Genomic DNA, 17,549 nt, shown 5'->3' on the forward strand with positions numbered 1-17,549 from the left:
TGCAAAGTGTAACTCAGAAAATCCCCCCATGGCTCAGCCACTCGGCTGCTGGAGGACAGAGCAGGAGGGCAGCAATGCCCAGGGATGCTGGGGGGCAAGTCAGGCCAGGCACCATGTCTCCATCTGAGATATTCCCGTCGCCCTGCTGAATACGATTGCTCTTTGCCCCAGGCTGGACGAGCAGAAACATTCTCCACACATGGCCCAGCAGTGGCCGTTTTGGGCAATATTTGGTTAGAAGAGAAGCTCCACAGCCGCTCTGGGACCCCTCTGTCCCAGCTGGTGTCTGTCCCTGGAAAGCAGGCAGCCGCACAGCCCGACGCCTCTCCCCCAGAGCAGCCCCCCACCATCCTTCACTGGCAAGACAGCTGCCTGCCCCAGAGCACAGGGGTGTCAAGCACATTCTTAAAAACAAAATAACTGACTGAACTGGTGAAACAATGAAAAAGCTGGAATCCAAACAAACTAATCACTGGACTAAAGGGCCTTCCTCCACGTCCCCGCCACCAGCCTCATCCCCACACATCACGCTCGCGCCCAGCTGCCGACAGCAGGTGACACAAGCCAGCTGCCACCGCCTGCCCCACGTGTGCCTGTCCCCGACACAAAACGGGAAATCACGTTTCCGTGCCCAGCACACGGATGCCCCGACCACGGCACCCCTTCGCTGCTGCTGTTATTTATGGCCTGGCTTGGCTTTTTGGCGTTGTGTGGGCACAAGCCATAGTGGCTCCACCACCTTGCTGGGTTGCCCCAGCAGAGCAAACGGGGCCGCACGGGGCCACCCCACAATGCAGCAGTGTCCGACCACTGGGACCGGGGCGAGCATGGTTTCAGGGAGGCACAGGTGAGTGCAGGAATGGTCCCGGCCGTCTCCAGCTCCCCAGCCCTTCTCGTTTGGCAAATATGCTCAAATGGGGTTGCCAGTGCCAGTGCCAGCCCTACGCTAATGGTGAGGCTGGGACAAGTTCCTTGCCAGTAACACATGGCCCAGCTTGTCAGACACTTGCAGACACTGTCACTGTCTGCAGGTTGGTAGAGTCTGTTACCAAGGGTTTGTCACCAGTGGGAAGAGGGGAGTGGGGCAGAGCCAGCCTTGTCAAAATGCCGGTGGCAGAGCACTGCCATATTTGACTCCTCCATCACAGCCAGACCATTCCCCTGAGGTGGACGTGTTGTCTTCTACCCTCTTTCTGTACATCATGAACTTCTCACCTCCTCCTGCCTTTGCAGGGTGCAACATGGGGATATTGCCAGTACAGCGCTTTCAGGCAGCAGGGATGGACTGGGGAGAAAGCTAGCCAGAACTGGGAAATAAGCTCTTCTCAACACGAGAGAGCACTGTAGCCTATAGCAGCCTCTCCCCAATTTAGATATGGGCTAAACTGGTGCAAGAAAGGGCTAGAGGTATCCACATTTTCATTATCCATACAAAGTTGTGGCAATGCACTATAACAATTGCAGAGGATTTATGATTATCTTTCTTACTTTCATGGGAGTTGTAGAAAGGCAAATACTTAAGGATAGCATAACCGAAATAGTCCAGCAGCAACCTGGGCTTCAGGTCACACTGCTGCGGCAGAGTCCTCCCTTCCGAACATTCCCATTTCCAACAACACAGGTTAGTCACAATTTTCTATTTAAACTTCACATGCCGTCACATTGCCAATGACTGGTCAAAAGTGAAAAGAAACTGAACTGATTATGCAGTTTTGAAGGTAATTTTTTCTTGCTGCTTAATTTGTGCAGTTACCATAAAGCTGTCATCCTAAGTATCTTTCTGTTTCAAGTCTAAGGGCACTTCTGTTTAAATTCTAGCACCACCATCCCCACTGTGTTATATCAGCTTCTCTCAGTGGTGCGTAATTTATTTGTTATTTTTTCTTTATTCCTCCACTGAAAAGGACAAAAATGTACAATCATCTCATTCATATCCTTAGGGAAAGAAAATGTCTGTATTAAATCATATTTGTGTGGTCCTCTTGCAACATCATGGTAAATCAAGGGAAGTGTTTTGAGGTCTAGATGCTTATAAAAACAAATTTTTGCTTCTGGAAGCATGTAATTTTTTAATTACATGCTACATGTCAAAGCCTAGGGCTTATACGTTTATCTCTGCATACCTAGGGAATCCTTTTATTGAAGAGCTCTCTATTGTGAGCTTTTAATATTCTCACATATATGTATTCCGTCATCCTCTCCAAGGACCACAATTTTCTCTGTACTCTACGATACACTGACACGCAGAAGCACTTCAATAAATCTATGGAGGCAAATGGTCCTTCTTTTCTGAAGTCCTTAGCAGAAGTCCAGAGTCAGCAACTCCTAAAGGCCGATAGCAACAGTTTCAAATGGTCTATCAGAAATCCAATATGCTTTATATGCTGAATATCACTATTTATTTAACTTGTAATGAAACTTACACATTTGTTGCAGAACAGATTGTTCCATGGAACAGTGGGATCCATGATTTCCCTTGGTAATTTAAGAGACTTGCATGTGAAGAAAATTCCCAGAAGGAAACTTAAGCTACACATCATACAAATGCAATAGTCAAAACGTTGTGTAGGACTGATAGCCAGAAAGCCACTGATGTTTGAAGTTTAAAAAAAAAAAAGAAAATCCCTGCCGCCTTTGTTTATATTCAAGAGTTTGGTTTATATTGAATGTGGTTTAGATGTTCCTTAGCACTCCAGCCATCAGCTAACTCTTCAGTATCTATCTCTGCACACCCGGCCTCTATTCTGTTCAGCCTGTAGGGGATTTTCAGTGGAAACAGGAAGTTTCCACTTACGTTTAATTAAGAAATCGACACCTATAAATTATCTTCCTACCCATCAAAAACAGACATTCACCAACACAGACACACACTGTTGCTCACCAGGAAACCTGTGTCCTGATAGTGAGAACAACTGGCACTCCTCTTCATCCTCCCTGCATGTTCCTCCAAAGATGAGACTATTTTAAGTCCGCATTCCTATCATCAGCTAAGCCAATTTATTTTGTGCCTTTTACCTTCAAAAAGCAATTGTCTCTGATAAGTCCTTGGGTATCTGCAGGAAATATCAGTTCCATGCTTACACACACGTTCATGCCTGACCACAAACACTTAGAAACCATTTCAAACATTGACATTTTGAGAAAAATCATAGATGTGTATGTCTATAAAAAGATATGGAAATTTAAGGTTATGAAATGAAACCATAAATACTAATTTCAAGACATATAATTGTTTTTTAATCACTTTAATGCTTTTTTTTAAAGTAATTGAAAGCCTTGGTTGTACACCCCCCAACCCCTACCCCACCCCCACCTTTTCCTGAAACTTGGAGAATTCCCAGACCATTCAGTAGAGCTGTTCCTACTTCCATTCGAAGCTATTTTGGAGTGAATGCATCCTCTATCTTTCCATCAGAAAACCGTACTGACCCACATCCTCTCTAGCAGCATTAGGAATCACACCCAGATCTTAAAACACAGGACCATGTAACCACTGTTAGTGGACCAGCAGTGCAGATGATTGTCTTTCATTAAGGCAGCTTCTATCTTACTAAAAAAATTATGGCAAGACATTTCTGTGTTTGCAATAGGGGTCTCACTGGCTCTTTTCTTAATTCAGACCTTCAGAGCAAACATTTACACTATTGTTTACATCATTTTCCCTCCATTGTACCTAAAAGGTATCTTTCAACAGTGCTGCTTTACACGGCCACTGAGACAGCAAAGCAAACAGTACAGAATCAGCCAGGTTTTCTTGTAGCATCTGACATACACAACAGAAGCGAAAGAGGGTTTTCCCCATTCACATTTTTTTAACATGTCCACAGGTAGAACTAGAACAGACAATCTAACCACTAATGAAACACAAACCTCAACAGAAGAGTAAAAAAGCTGATGATACCCAGTTCTATCTAGGTTCACACAGCATAGCTTGTTACCTTTTTCTAGAGCTTTAAGTGTTATTTATGTAACCTTAGGGCATAAGCTCTTACCCAGGACCAAGGGGAGCCAGTGAGGGTCTCTGGCTGGTCTTCCTCCTCAGACGATATCCTGAGCTGATAATTTTCCCCCATTCCTTGCATATGCTACTAAACCACTCTTGGTTTTGGCCATATACAAAAATGCTCCCTTCAGGTTTTAGCTGTTGACAACAAAGTTCCAGAGAATATAATTTCCCAGTGATCATGTTTGCTTGCTAATTTTACCTGCTGAAGTTCTTGGAAGCAGTCAGAGCAAGAAACCTGAGCTCAGTAAACCAGAGCACACTTTCCTTGCAACTGAATCCTCAAGTATCCTAATTAAGTCATAAGGTTCAGTGAAAAATTAGAGCCTGACAAACACAAATTCACTTCCAAGCAGTTGGTATCCTTACTTTCATATGAGATTTTATGGTCAGACACTTTGCCAAGTTATAAATTCTGTGAACAGAATATAAGGAATTTTCACTGCCAACATTTTACTACCATCATCAATCATATTTTGTATGAATTTTAATGATTTAATTTTGTTTTCAAGACGGGTTCTTAATGTCAAAATATAATTCTGCCTTTCTGCACAGCTGCACAACTCCACAACCATAACTGTATGCATGTGAAAGCAGCACAGCTTTTCTGTTCTGTGCAATCAAGTTTGAAAGAGGACCATTTTCTTTTCCATTTGTCCCTTTCAGTCTTCCATTTCAGTTTGATTTGGTACCAGAGTGTAGAATCCAACTATTATAGATCTCACCCCATGTAACTTCAGACAAACTCACCCTGATAGCTGTGAGACTTCTGGTTCTGTAAGAGGGACTGCCAAGTCCAGCATCTTGAAATCACTTCTGGCAGCTGACAGGAATGGCAGCTTTGTCACCAAGATCAGGCCTAGAGGAGGCTTTGTGCCCAAACTGACCACTAATTCACAGCTATGATATGCTTTCAAATTCACAACCTTTAGCTTGAATTTTATTACTTATTATTCCTCTGCTTATAAGGCATCCGGCTGCGGTAGCTGGTGAAATAAAATTGCTATTAAAACCCCTGAACCCTTCTGATACATCTCTGACTTTGGGCAAAGGCTTCTAAATCTTTCTGCTGAGTTATATAATGAAATGGGCTATTTATAGCATACTACTGCAGGAGAGTCCTAGTGTTAGCTAAGAGCTGATAATGATTATCAAATGAACAAATATGCCCAGCTATGTTTGATATTTAACCTTAAGCTATACGCAAATTTAGCAAGTCGGAAATTAAGTGATGGAAGAAGAAAACTTTGGAAATACACTGAATAGAGAAATAGCCTCTTGCCAGCACGTGGTTTCTCATCACTGTGAGTGTCACTAAGCCGGGCAGCATGTAAAGGTAGTTGGCAGCCCACCAGGCATTGTCAGCTCGAGGATTAGGGTATCACAGTCACACAGGCTGTGGTTTGACAGTGCCTTGTTTTCAACAGCAACATCAGAATCAGCTGTACTTGCCTCTGTCATCCTCCTTATCCCAAACTACAAAATGAAGAGCTTTTTAAAGTCTGAAACAGTTCCTAAACCAATTTATTCTGGGGTCTCAAGACGAGCTGTGACATCCCAGCTGAGAGGGAAACTCACTGCTGCGTGGAGTTGCCTTTAAGCTTTGGAAGTATTGGGAACAAGGTGCTATTCCTGTGCATCAACGAAAACTAACGCAGCTGCCAAACTGCTGCAAATGTCTGACATGGCAAAGGAAATGTCAGTTTGCATCACAGGACAGGCATCGGGTACTAGCAACACACCCTCGGCTCACTCCAGTTACTCACTGGGCCTATGGGAGTCTGCTGGGCTGCCCTCAGCATCCCTCCTGCACTGTCACGCAGCCTCGTGCTGCCAGCTCTGACCTGCTCCTGCCACTGCAAGTCTGCCACTCTGATCTGCTGGTGCCAGTCCCCGATGGACTTCCCACCTGATGGGTGATGTAGGATCACAGTACATTGACTTGGAAGGCATCCGGAAGAGACCTGATTTTCAGAAAAATTGATGCTTACTTAGATTCTTTCACAGTCCACGTTAGAAACTCAGAATCTAAGGCAGCCCAATAGCCAAGTCACTCTCAAGTTATAGGCTAATGCTTCCACAAGAAAACAGCACAGCACTTAAGTTACCAAGATGTTCAAGTTACTTGTACTTCTGTTGTACACCAAATGTTAAGGCTGTGAGCACAGAAACCCACTTATTAGCTATCTGACAGATCACATTTTCTTTCTGGAACAATTTTGGGGAAGGAAATTCAATACAATTCTTCTCATTTCAGCTAAACAGGGAAATGCCACACCTAATGCATTTCAATGGCATTCCTGCTTCTGCTGAAAGGTCTATTCACTAAACTTAAAAGATAGGAACCACTGTTTGTTGGAGTAGTTTTCCACTGTCCCACCCATTTCTTCTGTTAAATTTGCTTTCAAGCTGTGATGGGTAAGTATAACAATCTATCAGAAATACTGTTTAAATCATTGTAATACGTTGTGTAATGTTTATTTATAAAATTCTTCAGGAGGTGGATGTGCATCTTTCCCAGCACACTGTATTTCTGAAGCCTTTGTCATATTCTGCACCATCCGACTTCAGGACCGTTCTGCTTTCACTAGGCAGCACTAACAAGTACCAGCGTTTCTTCTGTGCAATGTATATGAACCCAACGACTGCTGTTCCTAGATCAATGCATCTGACAGTCTGGTATCTTATGTCTAAGGGTTATCATCACCAAACACTTCTGATCAAGAAATCCAGAAATGGAATAATAACCAGATGCAAAAAGAACTTTCTCCATAATTTTGATTAATTAGGACAGTGGTTCCCAACCTTTTCCCAAGGTTGTCATTCCCACCACCTGCTCCCCTTCCCACCTCCTCCACTGCCATGCCCACACAGCCAGGCCACTCTCTCTTTGCCTCCTTCCCAGTGCCCCCCACGACCACAGCAGCTGCTTTTCCCTCACTCCCTTCTCATTTCCCCACTCTCAGGACTTCACGACTTTGCTCCTGCCTCCCCAGTTGGTGTTTTCAACCAAAGACACACATGGAACACAGGGGCTGACACAAAATTCACGGAAGATATTCTCAGACTTAGTTCACATAAGCTTCACAATGGTTTTTGGGCTCCTGCTCAGCTTGTAGCCTCTGTGAGAGCCTGTAACAACGAGTTTCATTGGATAATTATGCAGTGTACACAGAAATCTTGATGCCAGTTTTAAACATTGCCTAATGATTTCACTGCATGATGACACAGGGTAAACAGGAGCCAACTTCTTTTTATAAACAGCGTTTGTAAGTGCTGTATCATGAGAAAGAAAAAAACATTCATAATCATCCCAGAATATTTAAATATAGAATATTAGCTCATGGTAACCTTCATGTGAACTTTGCTTTGCTGAACTGATGAGATTATGTCATCTTATTTTTAATAGAATAATTGTTGAACTTAAAGATTAAGATATTTTTAACAATCACAACTCTACTGTACTGGGACAGTGTCACTCACCTAAAATAATTTAAGTTTCTCCGGCCTTTTCACATTACTGCACTTGCCATGGACAAAGCGTATGGAACTGCTCTTCTCTGTTTTCTTTCTGTAAAGGCTTTTGTCTTGTAAACACCCATGGCAATTTATAGCACCTTGGTACCTGAAATAGGGCTATATTAAGAAAGCAAGAATAAAATCTACCATACACAGCTGCTGAGTTGTAACTCTCCTGTTTTGCATCTCCTGCAGAGGTAAGATTCAAGATGCTGCATGTTCAGCCCAAACATGAGCTTAGTGGGGGATCTTAGACTGGCACACAGTGCTGCTGACCTGTCCCAACACAGGTGCCATCTCATCTGGGACAGATCTATGCGATTTGCAGCTGATAAATCAACAGTATTTAAAAGGATAATTTAACTTTGAATAGAATGAAATCACACCATCACCAAAAAACAGGTTCCATTTGTTTGCACAACCACGTTCTGCGTAGGTATCATATGATGCAGAATTAATCCAGTGGTTATCGCAATACCCTGTGAGTCAATAACTGTTCTCCAAACTGTTACTGGTCCCTATAGGTAGTAACAAGTAAAAACTCACTTTCCTATCAATCCTGTTGTCTCTAAGTATAAGGAAAATTGTTAAGTTGCTGTTAACAGTGCCACTCAACATTTTCTATAGCACCTCAGCACACACTGCCAGAATAATACTCCTTAAGTATGTTCATAGTTTAAGTGCATAATCAACACATCAGTCATGTAACAAGAGTGAAGATATTTCCTTCTGTTTATATTACTGTGTAAATCTAAATCAAATGTTTCAATTTTCTTGAGGATTTTAATCAAAGCCACATTTACATATGAAGCAGCTTTATGAAGCTTTTCTTAAAATCATGGCAGTTCATTCCAAACATCTTTTTCTCACTGAGCAGGAGTCTCGCTGTTATATCTGACACTCCATCACTCCCTTACCAAATAACATGCCAGCAATGGCCAATGCCAGCAATTGGACTATTGCCTCAAAAGTCCCAGAGTTGTGTCCTCCACAGTACTCAATGGTTATTTTGGGGGCTGTCCACACAGGACTGGGAATGTTATAAAAGCATTTGCAAGTGACCAGTGCAGCAACTGAATTAAGCGCCCAAGCTATCTGTACAGGATTCCGTTTATTTCACAGAAGAATCAAACTTATACATGTTTCAACAAGGATCTGGAAAGAACTAACGGCATATAGCCAATATTACTAACACAGGAGCGCATATCTGGCTCAGCTGGGATGTTTGCCAGTCCTCAGAGCACTTAAAGATAAAAACATTCCATACACATACTCGTGACTGTCTTCAGCCGCATCTTCCCAGGCGTACACCAGGCCATCCTCCGACCTGACCTTGTAAAACTAGTTCTTCAAAGGCTTGGCAAACATGCAGCACAACAAATTCTAACATTCACTCTTGAAAACAAATGCCAGGTGTTCCGAGCTGCTCCCACAACCAGAACCACTGAGTATTTCTTCAGGTGAAGACTGGAGCAGGGATAAGGGATAAGTGGTCGAAGACAGCCAACAGGCAGAGGATATACGGGACTGGCTTTACTTTTCATTAAAGAGCTGCGTCCTTAAGGAAGTAGGAAAAAGGAAAGAATACAGATTTTATTTCAGCATAGCCGCCATATTTCAGTGACAGCTGATGAAATATTAAGGCTGGTTGCTGAGGGGTGGGGGACAATGTGTGAGCGGAGGATTCTGGTGGGAGAACCGAAAGGCAGAGTGGCGGATTGCGCGTGGTGCGGTGCAGTGGGTGTGTGGGTGCCTGCCAGTGTGCGGGCCTGTGCTTGCTTCCCTTGCTCTCCATTTTCCACCCTGTAAACCTCTCCCCTGCCCCTTCCTTTGGGTTGTTTGTCTATTACTGGTGCTTCTTTCTTTTTGTGTGAGTGACACATTTCACTACAGAGTGTCACAGATACAGCCTTTGAAAAGCAGCCCCCTCTCCAGCAATATTTAGCAGCTGTTTTTAGAGGCAGAGTGGGAGCCGAGATCTGTACATTCCCTATCACCACAACGGGAGGCGCTTGCTAGGGAAGGATGAAATCCCTTACATCCTCTAGTGTTCAAATCATCTGTAATGCCCAGATGATTATATACCAAACATCAGTGCTTAAGTGCTTGTGAAGAGTCCTTTGATAGTGGAGAAAGGATGGTAAGAAGGAAAATAATGTCACCTTCCCAGTAACTGTCTCTATATTTGGATACTGTCTTTTGCAGAAGCTGAATCATAAAATACTTCACTCTCTGACACACAATACAGAACATGCTAACAATAGGATCTGCAGGTGATAATAGTGGATGACTAAACCAGCAAGCATGGAAGGCACTAGAGAAGAAGGTAGAGGCTGTAAAAAGTCTGAAAAAGCGTGCAGGCAGTGCCTTTTCTTTTGTTTGCTACTACATTTTCAAGTCAATCCGTGTGATGGAGAGGTCCATCTTCTTGCCACGTCCAAAGTCAGAAAGGAAATACTTAAAAGACTTGTGTACGTAATAGGCATGGGCCAGGTTTTCTCACAAAGGTCACTGGGACTGAAAGCCAGTAATTCCCTCCCACAGAAGGCAAGACAAGAGAAGGGTGGAGCTGGGACCTGGGTTCCCAGCCCTACAGATGCACTCTGGTAAACAACTGCAGCACAAGGAAGTTGCAGCACAGGATGCCAGTCTCACCCAAACAGATTTGCTTTTATTTATCATTATTATTTATCTGTATTACTGTATCACCTCAGAGTCCCAGCTGGACAAGAACCCTACGTTTTCCCTCTCCCTGAAAGCTTACACTCTAAAGGAGCTTGGCTTGTAAACTAGGTCAGGGATGAAGAAACTTTTGGATGGAGCTCTGGAGAGTGCTCTCCCTGACTCACCTACCATTACTTTTTTGGCATCCTGTGAACAAAATGCTGTATTTTTCTACCATGTTGGGTGCATAGCTGGTCGTATGATGGGAAGTAACTGCATTTTGGTCACACAGTAAGTGCATATCTGGTCTTATAACAGGATATACTCCATCAGACAATGGGCCATGCAAGCAGGTTTCACCATATACGATTGCTTATGTATATACTCCATGATGGAGAATGACTGCATTTGGTCACACGATAGACATATGTCTGGTGAGGCCAGGTCCTGAGACTCCTACCCTGTAGACAGGGGACAGTAGGTAGGTAACTCATGGAGGTAACTCTTATACCTTTGAGGCTGTGTTATGCTTTAGGCCATTAAGCAGTACTGTATTTTCTCTTGATCAGTTCAGGGCATTCCTTAATTATATTAACTCCTTTCAGCCAACCCTTTCCCCCCCCCCCCCCCCAAAAGCATACTTGACACTCCTGTACATCACCACGACAGATGTCCATGCAGCATGAACTTTATTTATAAAGGATGGATTAGACATGAATGTCACACTTCTTTAAAAAAGTTTAAATTAACTAAACAACTGGTGAAAACTGAACAGGTAATACTATTTACATAGGACAATGCTCACCTTCCTTCCCAAAACTTAAAAGTGAATTCTCACTCTGACAAGGACAATGAAATAAAGAAACCCACTGATTTCTAGCAGTTACCTTGTAAATAGCAATCTAAGTCTCTCAAACTTACAGAACTTATCTTTTCCCTGTAAATGAACCTAAATTATCTCTTTGGCATAGTCATACTGATGTCTGCATTTCAAGGCCAGTACCGTAACGGACTCAGCCACCTAACGGCATTTCATCAGTATAAAATCAATGATCATCCCATTGGTGTATCCAGCAAGAAAGGACTGCCCAAGTATTAGATGTCTTCTGACAATGTCTATGCTCATCCTTCCTGCACCCGGACTGAGTGAAGTTAACACTGATTCTATAAAGACAAACAGGAAGTTTGCAACTCAGAGAGTAATTCCAAAAACCTAGACAAAGACTGTGATCACTGACTTCACATTTAGAGCGTACAAAATACCGTGATGCCTGGTGCCATTCTAGAACATGTTTTTAGATTTCCACCTGAATTCCTCAGAGATGTAGTCTCCATTTTCTCATTCTTTTGAAGCACCTTGGCAAGAAAATATCCCCAGAAAGTGTATTGGGAGGGTTTCAGAACCGTCTCATCTGCTGTCTTGAGTGCACTGGGCCCAGCTTGAAGTCTGCAGCCAGTGCAACAGTTTAATGAGAATCCAGAAAACACCACTGTTCTAGATATAATAAGTCACTTGCAGGTCAGTCTCACCATTTGATCTCTTCAGTTACTTAAGGTAATTTCAGTTTCAGGTTTACATGTTCAGATCTCATTTTAAAATCTGCTTTCTTGACTCTCTTCCTTATGCTAATAAAACCAGACACATAATTATGCCTCTATCCCAAGAGTCCTGTATGGTAAAAATATCCAGTATGGCACCTGTTCCAAAAATTAAGGCTCCAACTGAGTTCCCACTACTACAGAAATATACTTTACAAATCTTCATATAAAAAGCCTACCTGGATCAATCAGTAGCAGTATACCACAAAACTGTAACAATTCCTGTTGCCTTGTGCCAACTGTTAGATAAATAAGACTTGTAAAACAAAATCTGCTCCTAAATTTACATTTCCTATTTCTGGAATGTACAAAAAGTTTTCTAAAACTCTTGCTTATGAACTTGCATGTGGTCTTTTTTGTCACAGAAGAAGTGCACTTATTGACCTTCCTTCTGATCCAAAATTATTTCCGCAATGCAGAGTAGTAAGTTTCAGTGTCTCTCCCAGGAATTAGGAATGACTTCCGTCAGACAATTAAATTAGAAAAGTCACTTCAATGTTTGGAAATATGAGTGTAAATTGTCTCATTAGATATTCTAATAAACAATGGAAACCAGTCCTCTTTCTGTTCAGAAAGCAGAGCCTCTCAAAAGTAATTTCGTGAGATTGTAGCAAGTAGTCTCTTGTATCATTCAGGGAATGTGTCCTTTTTCAATTAAATATGTCGTCCAGTCAGTAAGAAAAGTGGTCTGTCCTCTTTTGCATTGGCAGTCTGGAATTCATCCCGCAGTCGGAACTGCCATTCGTCTTCCAGCTCTAGCCGGACAACAGTCTGGCGAAGAGAATTGCGATCTTGACAAATCACACACAGGGTGGCACCTAAGCAGACAGTTAAAAAGAAACCCATGTGAGTATCCCCTTTGTTCTCAGGTCACCCAGCTCCCACCACCCCTTAGCATGTAGAACTCCACCACTTTCAAAACAGGACTTACAAGTGGGCTTGGGAGAAAATAAAGACACTCACGTAGGACTGAGGAGAGCTATGTTCAGCTCTCTGTTTATCAGGATCTTCTTGTGTAACTTGAGGTATCTAGTATTCATCTAGTAAACAGGACTAACAATACATTCCCTACACTTTAGGGTAAGGAAGGGCAATGCTAAGGGTCTAAGGAGGTGGTGATGAGTCCTGGCAGAAAACAAGATAAAGCCCTACATCCATTACTGTTGTAGCCCTGCTGATCATTACCTTGTTGAGTGAAACTCTCACTCAGCAAAACACTTACACCACAAGTCAATCACCATGAAGGCTGACTAAGCTCTGCTTTGCTGACCAGAAATGGTCTAAACATGTCCTTAAAACTAATCAAAAACTTTAGCGCTTTTCGGATTAGTAAACTAATGTGCCAGCAAAGAAGAATCTGGTCCATATGGCTATGGGCACAGGCAAATCCAGAATGCCAAAGTAAGAAAAATCATATTTCAGTAAACAATATCAACTGCCTTGACTGGCATGCTGATACCATTTTAACTTGCATGTGTGATTTCCTGGCTTCTGAGAAAAGTGCTCAATTAAGAGGAAATAATTATCTCACCAGCATTCAATAATCTGAATGAGAGATTGTGAGGTAAGTGGAAATGCCCAAGACAAAAAAAAGCTGAGATTATAATAAAAAGAAACAAGACAGACAGCCATGTGGTGTTTAATGCTCATGTGGTGGGTTAGAAAATCAAGTAAACTGCCAAGGGAGATGGAGAAATCCCGAATCAAATACACTTTGTTACACGCTATAAAAATCATCTTGTTTATGCAAAATGAAACTGATTGATAGCCTCTGGTCACTAAAAAAATGCAGTACAAAAGGACTGCTTTCATTTGCAGTTACTCTGGTAGCCTTGTTAGAGAAACTACAGGCTGATTAAAATGTGGACAATGCTCCAGAATGAGCATAGGCACTGGCACTCATGTGGCTTCAGTGGCGTGTGCAGGTAAAAGCACTGTACACCCCAATTTGCACTTTGCTACGCATACCTACACGAAACTGTATTAACTGCAACAAAGAACACAGCAGTTCATAACAACTCTGCCTGTTTCAAGAAGGCATTTGCCCTGGTGTTCTTCCTCCAGTGACGGTTATAGCTGTGACTGAAACAAATCCCCAGAGCGCTAAATGACTGAGATAGTAGCAGAACAATCCAAAAGAAGTTTGCAATGTGACTGCCTGCAATACAAATGGAAGTTATTTGTCTCCACTGCTATCTATCATAAGGACTACATGGAGAAGAAAGTGGTTATTAGGAATAAATTTTAAATGATCCAGCTTCTACTTCCAAAGATGGTAAATAGATTTTGATGGAGGCTTGTCCATCACCCATTTTCTAAAGAAAATTAGAAAACCTGCCAGAATAGGTAAATGCTTCATATATAAATCTTAAATACTCAGTTTTCAAACATGAAGTAAAGAGTTATGCATATACACTAGGCATACAGAACTTATAGCACTGTTATATACCAGTTTACTACAGTACAGAGCCAGCATGATCAAGCATCAAAGATGGGTGGGACATATAAAGACAAATATGAATACATGTATATACGTATATATGTATGTATATTTTCATATAAAATACATTTTTCCCCAGGTTCCCGGAGTCAGGTCATATAATTCTCTGTAATAAAATTATTGCAGCTCACCTTTAAGAAAATGAAACTTCTTCAAAAAGCTAGCTACAACAAAGGAGTCACAGAGGTATAGCAGGAGACCACTGAATGTCAAACCAGAGGAACTGATATTCAGAGAGTGAGGCCGAGAACTCACATAGCAAACTGCAATCTGATTGGGAGAGGGGAAAAAAAAATTAACATTTTTCAAGCTTTTATATAAAGCTAAGGCTTGATATCAAGCTTTCAGTATTTGCACCTGATTCAAATTCAGAATTGCTTACCAACTCCAAATATTGTGTTCTTTAAAGTTCCTTCTTAAACATCCCTCTACTTATTAAAAATCTACATAAAAGCACTATTCATAACTATGTATTAGTTGTTACTATTCACTACTATTATTATCATGAGCTTTAGATATGATAGGGTTTGAAAGCTGCAGTAACAATAGCTCCCCACAACCATAATGTCACCTGCGCGGCACAGTTTAGCTACACACGAGTAAATATAGTAACTGTGCAGTCGGACATGAAAAGAACCCTTTAGAAATGCCTAATTTCATTTACATTATGATAGGATTACTCAAGTCAGTAGAGTTGTGCATATACATAAATGCACAAGGTTTCCTCTTATTTAGTTTGTTTTTATGGCTGCTCCCCAAATCCACTAGGAACCAGGAATATTTATCTCACTCTTTCAGGATTTATAAATTTAAATCAAGGAATCTTCCACACAAGTGTTTCCAAAGTGCCATGGTACTACTTAACTAGGGCAGACCCTAAATCAGCATGGCATAAATCAGCATGATTCAGTGGAGGAAGGTTGACCTACAGCAACTGAGACTCTGGCCCAGGCTGCCTATATTTATCTATATTTCTTCAATCCTGTTGTATCATATTCCAGCTCAGGTAACAATTCCAGAACCAAACTGAACTCATTTCCTGCGCTGAATGGTTAGAGCTGAAAGGATGCAATGGATGAAGACAGTAACCATACAATGCCCTTCCACAGAGTTTGTTTTTCCAAATATGGTGGGAACATAGACCTGTAAGATCTCAGCCAGAAAGGAAATTAAAAGATATAGTTCAAAATGTTCTGAGAGCAGCATATATGGCAAGGTCATTACACAGCTGTTTTGGTAAAGAAGTTTAGTAAATCCAGCAAGACTGAACTTCATTTCGTATTCAAGTCAGGTGAAAAGGTAAAACCAGTTTCTCTCTCCTGAACCACACTACCTTAGTATCACACTTCTATCTGACCTACATTTGAGTTTAAGTATGACCTTGGCTTTAGATCCAAACTCATCAGAGAGAGCCAACAGCTCCTGAGATCTAATGCCAGCTTCTCCCATTCTGACTGTTTTCTTGGTATTTGCTTCACTGCCTCAGCTTATCAGTCAAAAGTGAACTAAAAACATTTGTATTTTGACATGCTTTCTAAGGGTTAGCTAGTATCTGTAGAGAACTCTTGTGGAAGAAATTTGCTGTAGGAAGGGCCAAATTATAGCAGACTGAGAAAACACTTCTCAAAGAAAAATGTGCTCTGTGTTAATTCAGAATCTAATACAGTTCACAGACTGTATTAGTATTTAGGACAACTCTGGTACTGTTCTCCATGTACTTTACTTGAAGCCTCTAATAATATTTCTATGGGACTAAAAATTTGATTTTTAACATTACAGGGATCTAATACCTGATTCTTCAAAGGCTGTGTAACTATTAATAAGGAATGCATCAACAAACTCATTCAAAACATAGCCTATACATTTCTAGAGCTGCTTGAAGATTAATTTGTGCAGTACCTGTGGTCCTAAGTTAAGGTAACAGTCCACAGATAGTACTGGATGGCTATAATTCTTCAGTGAGAGAGGGAAGAAGCGATGGCTGTGATACTGGAGGTATTTTTCAAGGAGCAACTGAGCAGGTGCTGCCAAGAAGGTATGCTTGCTGTCAGGAGCACAAATGTACTGAGCAGGGGAGACTGAAACTGGAGTGTCAGACACCTATGAGGAAAAAATATTTCTGGTACAGATCAATCCTGATCAAGTTGTACTTATCTGAATTTTAGTTTGTATAAAATATATCTCTATCCTACAAATCTAAGATTTATATAAGAAGCAAAGTCATTTAGCCAAAAATATCTGCTACCAAAAAAGTTCCAGTTTCACAGAATTATATTTGTATTTATAGAGTCTTTGAGGTTTCTTCTTTGAACCCAAAGTACTCCTACATATGAAGTCATATGAAGATGAGCAATTCAATAGCTATAGATAAAAAACTCATAGTGACTGGTCATTTGGATCGTAAAGAGACGCTTTAGCTATTTTTAAAAGTTTTAAAGGAAAATGATTAAGGAAAGGTGCATTTATGCCAAGAATATTGTGGATTTCAGAAAGAAATTAAAAAAACCCCACATGGCACACATAACCCATTACTGGCATTTGGTGATGCACCAAAAGAACTCAGCTCTCCTGGTTACAGGGTGCAAAAAAGAAAAATGGAATTTTAACAACAATGAAACAGAGGTCTCAGTTCCCACCTTAGACTTAATGTGGAAGGATCGCTGTCCTCCTACTGCAATTTGCTTTTTCATGACACTGAAGTGATTGAACCGACAGATGAGAAGGCCAGCACTGTGGACACGCAAGTTGAAGTCAACATCATCACATGTAAATCTGGAAAGAATAAAATCATAGCAGTTCAGAGGGATGTTTCTCATCACACACTAACAAATACAAGCACACAGGGTCTTTGATCAGCGCTGTAGAAAGCACAAGTGTCAAACATATTGACCCTCCACCAGTGCCTATCAGTGAGGGAAAGAGGCTTCAGCTTTGTAATAATAAACTAGGCTAGAATGAGTTCAAGATAAGAATGAGGGAGGGAACCACTTAGGGAGAGAAAGGACCAGAAACACAGAGGAAAGTGGAAGGAGAAAGGTAGTAAATTGACAGGAAAAGACCTAGGAGTTAAAATATTTTGTTTGCTTTTTACTACAACAATGCAGTCATAGAAAATAGCTACATACATTACTACTCCAAATAAGGTCAAGGAAATTAATTCCTTTGACTTCCAAGGAAATGGATGAGGCTCTACATTTGATTTGTCAAATGCACAGGTCTCTGACTACTCATTTTCCCCTTAGAATATGAATATCCAGTAAATTT

The 17,549-nt window shown here is 41.4% G+C and overlaps 2 protein-coding genes across 4 annotated transcripts in view; both read right to left on the reverse strand.

The window, feature by feature from the left end:
• Positions 1–4,184, reverse strand: part of LPIN1 (lipin 1) — an 85,354-nt gene extending 81,170 nt beyond the window's left edge. Inside the window, exon 1 of one of the 2 annotated variants that reach the window (XM_052809527.1) lies at positions 3,993–4,184. In XM_052809527.1, coding sequence (XP_052665487.1) covers positions 3,993–4,082 — 90 coding nt within the window. In that variant the 5' untranslated portion in view covers positions 4,083–4,184. The remainder of the gene's footprint in view (positions 1–3,992) is intronic. The other variant, XM_052809528.1, reaches the window with a different exon arrangement.
• A 6,674-nt stretch (positions 4,185–10,858) lies between these two features.
• GREB1 (growth regulating estrogen receptor binding 1) overlaps positions 10,859–17,549 on the reverse strand; it is a 110,903-nt gene continuing 104,212 nt past the window's right edge. For both annotated transcript variants that reach the window (XM_052809455.1, XM_052809457.1), the window contains 4 exons: positions 16,922–17,057; positions 16,185–16,385; positions 14,417–14,555; positions 10,859–12,603 (listed from right to left, as the gene is read on the reverse strand). In XM_052809455.1, coding sequence (XP_052665415.1) covers positions 12,440–12,603; positions 14,417–14,555; positions 16,185–16,385; positions 16,922–17,057 — 640 coding nt within the window. In that variant the 3' untranslated portion in view covers positions 10,859–12,439. The remainder of the gene's footprint in view (positions 12,604–14,416; positions 14,556–16,184; positions 16,386–16,921; positions 17,058–17,549) is intronic.

The sequence above is a fragment of the Harpia harpyja genome, chromosome 15 (assembly GCF_026419915.1).
Source record: "Harpia harpyja isolate bHarHar1 chromosome 15, bHarHar1 primary haplotype, whole genome shotgun sequence".
Taxonomy (NCBI): domain Eukaryota; kingdom Metazoa; phylum Chordata; class Aves; order Accipitriformes; family Accipitridae; genus Harpia; species Harpia harpyja.